Genomic DNA, 6,495 nt, shown 5'->3' with positions numbered 1-6,495 from the left:
AAAATGATGACAGAGGTCAGTAATTTGCACCAGAGGTACACTTCAACTGTGAGAGACAGAATGTGAAAAAAAAATCCATGAATTCACATGGTAGGATTTGTAAAGAATTTATTCGTAAATTAGGGTGGAAAATAAGTATTTGGTCACCTCAAACAAGGAAAATCTCTGGCTCTCACAGACCTGTAACGTCTTCTGTAAGAAGCTTTTCTGTCCCCCACTCGTTACCTGTATGAATGGCACCTGTTTGAACTCATCATCTGTATAAAAGACACCTGTCCACAGCCTCAAACAGTCAGACTCCAAACTCCGCCATGGCCAAGACCAAAGAGCTTTCGAAGGACACCAGGAAAAGTATTGTAGACCTGCACCAGACTGGGAAGAGTGAATCTACAATAGGCAAGCAGCTTGGTGTGAAAAAATCAACTGTGTGAGCAATCATCAGAAAATGGAAGACATACAAGACCACTGATAATCTCCCTCGATCTGGGGCTCCACGCAAGATCTCATCCCAAGGACAAAGCGCTTTACACAACCAGTCATCCACCCATTCTCACACACATTCACACACTGGTGTGGCAAGCAGCTTGGTGTGAAAAAATCAACTGTGGGAGCAATCATCAGAAAATGGAAGACATACAAGACCACTGATAATCTCCCTCGATCTGGGGCTCCACGCAAGATCTCATCCCGTGGGGTCAAAATGATCATGAGAACGGTGAGCAAAGATCCCAGAACCACACGGGGGGACCTGGTGAATGACCTGCAGAGAGCTGGGACCAAAGTAACAAAGGTCACCATCAGTAACACACTACAACGGCAGGGAATCAAATCCCGCAGTGCCAGACGTGTTCCGCTGCTGAAGCCAGTGCATGTCCAGGCCCGTCTGAAGTTTGCCAGAGAGCACATGGATGATACAGCAGAGGATTGGGAGCACTTCAGTGATCAGAAATTTACAACTGTTTCATTGCAGTTTTTTTAATCATTCAGCAGATGGTTCTACCCTTTCTGCTTCACTCTGTTTCTTCACCTCCATCTCCAGATAAATTGGAGTCTCCAGGACAGCCTTCTTTTTTTCTGATTTTGGCAAACCTTCATTCAGAGAGTCATGCATCTTCTGCCATGAGTCGATCTCTGAATGCCAAAGTGCAGCTCTGGCTCTGATGAATTGTGAGACTTCAGTCTCGCTGCCTTTAGCCAGACTGATGCTGTCTTTACAGATGAAGAAAATATCCATGCCGAGGAAGAGAGCATTAAGTGCAATGAGACCTGCTCTTGCTGACTTGGAGAGTGCAAGGGTCCCTTTGGCTGCTGCCTGACCAATATCTGGGATATCTGAAGCAACCCTGGGTGCATTACGTAACGCTTGTCCTTCTTGAGCCACAACTTTCCCAGCACTCATGAGCAGCTCTTCAGTTTGCAACACCTTAACAGCAGAAGCGCCATCAACAAGTGCATCAATACCCTTTCCAATAGCACCAGCGTTTTTGGCAATCTTGCCAACTCCCACAACTATATTTATGTTATGTGCGTCCAGTTTGGAGATGGTTTGACTGGTAACCTCCTCCAGACAACTCTGGAGACTCTGTACATCCTCCATAAAGTTCTTGAAGACTTCAGAGGCTTTCTTTCGTTGTGTAGCATTTACTCCAACCTCTGTTGCAGTGGTCACAACACTGTTGACTCCACTGGTGATTCCCAGCCCGACCCCAGTCATTGTCAAAGCTAGAGAAACTCCTGCTGTGAAAGGAATTAATGCCAAACCAACAATGGACAGCACACCTCCAACTGCCCCCACGGAGCTGCCTGCCACACTGGAAATCTTTGCCCCCTTATTCATTCTGTCTAACTGAACAGCTGTCTCCTCCAGCTCCTTTAGAAACTGCAGCATGGTGGGCTGTCGCTTGTCAAACTCACTAATGAACCCATGGCATGGTTCCTCCTGGAACAAGAACACCATTCGGAACTGCTCGTTCATCCTGAGAGAAGAAATGTAAAAAGAATTAGTGGGGTGACACATTTTAAAATGTCACCATGTTATTGCAATATTAACAATATTTAGGTTTAGTTTTTAAGGTTACATGACCAACAAAAACATGTCATGTGTCCTGCAAAACATTTTTTTGGTTGCAGGGATATAAGTCCTCCCTGCAGCCCATGAACAAGACTAGAGGTTTAACCTCCCACGACCCAAACTCTTTCAAGTCATGCATTTTAAATTTCTCTTTGCTATTTGGGCTGATTGGGACCTGATGAATGTAAAAACAAAGAATTACCTGATTTTTGTTTCTGAGAGAAATGAGATCCACATATGAGGACATTCATTTTAAATTTTGATAGAGCAGTGGCAGTATAATGTCCTCGTAAGTGGATATCAGGACCTTGTAGAGCAAAATTTTGTATTTTGGTCTAGACAACCCAAATTGTGATGTCCACATATGTGGACGCCAGGTCCTAGGAGATTAAGAAACATCTACACTGGCTTCACTTTTCAGATCCAGAAGCTACATCGTTTTTTGTATAGTGTAGTGTCCAGACCAAGCATATTTATCAGGGGTCTCGAACTCCAGGCCTCGAGGGGCAGTGTCCTGCAGGTTTTAGATGTGTCCTTGATCCAACACAGCTGATTTAAATGGCTAAATTACCTCCTCAACATGTCTTGAAGTTCTCCAGAGGCCTGGTAATGAACTAATCATTTGATTCAGGTGTGTTGACCCAGGGTGAGATCTAAAACCTGCAGGACACCGGCCCTTGAGGCCTGGAGTTCGACCCCTGGCACTAGGAGTGAAACGGTCAAGTCATCAGTGGCAATGTCTACATCACAGCACCAACATCAAAGGACATCTTATGCAGGACAGTAGGACACCAGCAGTATCTGAGCCCTGAGATAAGATAAAAATAAAAAAATAAAAAAAAGAGTTCTGCACTGACACATATTTGGGAACAGAAAAACTTACCTGATCTCATCAAGCTGATTTACGTGATCAAGCATTCTCTGTATGTCATCCTCAGACAAATCCACATCAAGATCAACCACAGTTTCTACAGCCATCTTCAGACCAAAGTCACTGAAGCAGCTGTGAAGAACGCAGGTCAACTTATTTTATACAATAGATGATACTTAATGTGCAAAATTCCTTAATATTTTGTATATCATTTATTTGTTTACCTTTTGTCCAACTTCTCACAGATTGTCTTGGAGGTCTGTATGTATCTGTCCAGCTGATATGCCAGCACTTCCACATTCTGGAGTTTGGGAAGGAAGAAGACGTTGTCGTCTCTTTTAAACTCCAGCAGCAGAGGACAGATCACTCGTGCAGCCAAGATGACAGCCTGAACATACTCAGGACTGATCCCTTCTGGAAGGTGTAACACCTGGTTCTCCGTGAACACATGCAGCGAGGTCACTGCCAGCTTCTCCACTGCATCCAGGAAGCTGCTGAGACTCTCCAGGCCACTTGCAGTGTCCTTCAACACTTCAGCCAGCTCATTCTCCAGCTCTGCACGCTTGCTGTCTACATTCACAGTCACCTTGCTCTTCATATACTCCACAAAGGCTTTACCTTTTTCCTCTGATTTAGTAACATGGTTGACGTTTAGGTCAAGTGCTTCAAGTCTATCTTTGATATCCCTCATCATTTCTACCTCGGTGTCTCTCCAGAGCATCCATTTAGAGAACATCTCACAGAATGCTCTCACTGTGTGGATGTAGGTGAGGGTGTCTGTGGTGTAGCGGCACAAGGCCTCCTGTAGCTCCTTTCTGTAACACAAAGCATCATCTGTTTGTGAGGTTTCTAGGGGAATTCAAACAAAACTTGTACATGACAGCTCGGTCGCAGAGCTCAGTATAAAGTGCACTACAGAACAACTTTAATAGTTTAAACACTTTTATTTAAAATGTGTGAATGCAGTAGAGTGTAACCAAAATATTATAAAACCTTCCTCAACTTTCAGTCACAGCAAGTTAATGTGACACTTTTATCTCAAAGTGTTGAGCCTCACTGCCCACCTCCCCTACAGTTCAGCTTCAGTTTGCTAATATTAGATTAGCAAAGTGTGAATCCACAAATCACTCATGTCCACAAAATGACCCAGCACAGTACAGAGTCCAAAACAAAACCAAAAAATTATTCAGCTTCAGATTTTATTTTGCTAGTAGTACTAAGTGGGTAGCACTTTATCCACAACAGCTAATATTAGAGGTTTTCTACCAAAAACTCAATTCGTGGAAGAATTTTTGTTTGATCTTGGGCTAACATGATCTTGCCTGCAAGCCCATTAAATAGCTGCCTATCGAATGAAGCAAAATACTGGTTTTCAGTGCATATTGTCAATGAATTTATCCCTGAGCTTACGTAGTACTTGGTAGCTTAGCATTTGAAAATGGCTTTATCAGCTAAAGTTACAAATTAACCATCGATACATTTACACATCCACAGTGGCGTTTGGTCAAATTATTTCCATTTTGGACGCTAGATGGCTGAGCTCATAGAAACTGACAACTAGGGATTGACAAGTTTTTGTTTACGCCTGTACAATACTGACCTATGCCTGATTGGATGAACAGATGTGGGCTGTCTGCCCAAGTTCCTTTATCTCAAACCAATGGTGGTGAAAGTTCATCACACCAGATGCGTCTGATTTGTATAAATTAGAAGGGGCATACATTTTGAGCAAATGAGGAGCAGTCTACAAAACACAGTGTGTCGATGTGCCTGATACTCAGGCATTAAATACATGTACTGATCTCTCAGTTAATATACAACATTATATACACAATAGAGCATCATAAAATTACAGGGTAGTCATGCGCAAGTCTCATTATGTACTAAAGGGCTTGGTGAGACATCATCACATCCAGTCAAGTCCGGCCACTTTGTTTCCAAAATCCTTCCACTACCCTAACCTGGATGAATGAGAGCCTACACAGACATCTCTTCTCACATAACAGGCCTTTTCACAGTAGAAGAATAAATTAAAAATATCAAACTGAATAAATACAGCTGTGTGCTCTGCCATTGTTACTGCTGAATATCATGGAACCACCTTTAACATTATAAATCACACACTACTGTGCTTTAACAAGTACATGTTAAAATGTCTTTTGCAGAAATCACTATTCATCTTTAACCTTCTTAGTTGCTTTTTTATAATATAACCACTAGATGGCGCCAAATTACAAAAGGCTATGGGTCAGTAAATGGAGTTATTAGGACAGGTTTTAATAAAATGGTGTACTGCAATTCTGTGTTTTTCCTTTTTTTTTCTTTTTTATATATTTCCTCTGTTTTGTCCTGGTGCTGTTGCTGTACACCAACAGAAGATATAGCTCTTATTCTTCTTCGTTGGGTGTGTATTGTGTATAATGTGCTTCATCATTTTCAAATTTATTAAAAATCTGAAAACTTGAATATTGTTACCCAAGTCCTGTGCTGATGGGACTTTTATTACTTATTATAAAGCCCGACTTCAGACATGCATAAGCAGGTAACATTAATGTGACTAAGTCATTTTGCTCTAGAGGTATTTTCTTCAGGCCTCAATGTTTAGAGTGTTACAAAAACACCTGGGATATTAATTAGCAGCACACTCATTATCAGATTGTTAATATTAATGCAACAGTGCTCATGTATCATGTCTGTTTTAGTTGCAGTGTTTATGACTTAACCACAGACTTTGTCCTTTAACACATCTCTGTATAAAGCTTTTCTATAGCCCCTCCAAACGTTTATGTAAGGAGCCATTGTGATGAAAAGAAAGAAAAAAGCAAAGATATGTTTTTTGGGGAGGGGACATTGCATATTTGTACATTTTTTAGGTTTAAAAGATTAAAATATGAAAAGGCTAAAAGTCTAACCGCTAACAAAGAGACACGTTTTCGTGTAAAAACCAGCAGTCCCATCACAAGTTTCTAAAATTAAATCTAACATGAAAACTTGGATGTAACCGGAACTGCAGCTGATTAAAGTGAAAGAGTAGATACGTAGAAGTAAAGCGGTCCTGTTCCTCCAACGATTCTTTTAAAGTCGCTGGGTGTGTCTTTAAAATCGTTTCTTCCGTGTTTTGTTCTAGTCTGTCACTTAATCAGTACATATAAGTATTTTACTACATGCACTCTAAAAGTTTTCCGTGCACCATGAGCCGCCTTACCTTGCCTCAGACATCTTCTTCTTCTCTGTGTGTTGTGTTGAGGTCCTCGCGGAGGTCTCACCTTTATCTGCGCAAAGGAAACAAGAACAGGATGGATCTGAAGCCCGCAGTCCAGCTGTTGTAGAAATTAACAAGCTCCCAATACCACGCCTCGAGTGGACGTGCTGAAATAACTGCATACCCACTCAGTAATTAAACTGCCCGGTCACAAATGTTAAGTTTCGTTTTCACTTCTCCACATTATGAGCCACACCTGTTTGTGTAACACCTTGGATCATCGACAGTCAGCTGACTTTTGTTTGTTAAGGAGGGTGAAAAAGTTTAGTAGCGACATTTGAATCGTCTCTT

At 41.7% G+C, this 6,495-nt stretch overlaps 1 protein-coding gene across 2 annotated transcripts in view; it reads right to left on the bottom strand.

The window, feature by feature from the left end:
* Window positions 1-934: 934 nt before the first annotated feature.
* The window catches only part of apol (apolipoprotein L), an 11,177-nt gene continuing 5,616 nt past the window's right edge, over window positions 935-6,495 (bottom strand). The window contains exons 2-6 of one of the 2 annotated variants that reach the window (XM_042220656.1): window positions 6,401-6,481; window positions 6,148-6,214; window positions 3,167-3,757; window positions 2,955-3,074; window positions 935-1,976 (exon numbers count right to left, since the gene is read on the bottom strand). In XM_042220656.1, the coding sequence (XP_042076590.1) occupies window positions 980-1,976; window positions 2,955-3,074; window positions 3,167-3,757; window positions 6,148-6,214; window positions 6,401-6,425 (1,800 nt within the window). In that variant the 5' untranslated portion in view covers window positions 6,426-6,481 and the 3' untranslated portion in view covers window positions 935-979. The other variant, XM_042220655.1, reaches the window with a different exon arrangement.

This window comes from Haplochromis burtoni, unplaced genomic scaffold (assembly GCF_018398535.1).
Source record: "Haplochromis burtoni strain Fernald_Lab_line unplaced genomic scaffold, NCSU_Asbu1 Contig_52, whole genome shotgun sequence".
NCBI classification, from domain to species: Eukaryota; Metazoa; Chordata; class Actinopteri; order Cichliformes; family Cichlidae; genus Haplochromis; species Haplochromis burtoni.
The sequence above is the reverse complement of the archived record's forward strand: the minus strand, read 5'-3'. Positions and strand labels throughout refer to the sequence as shown.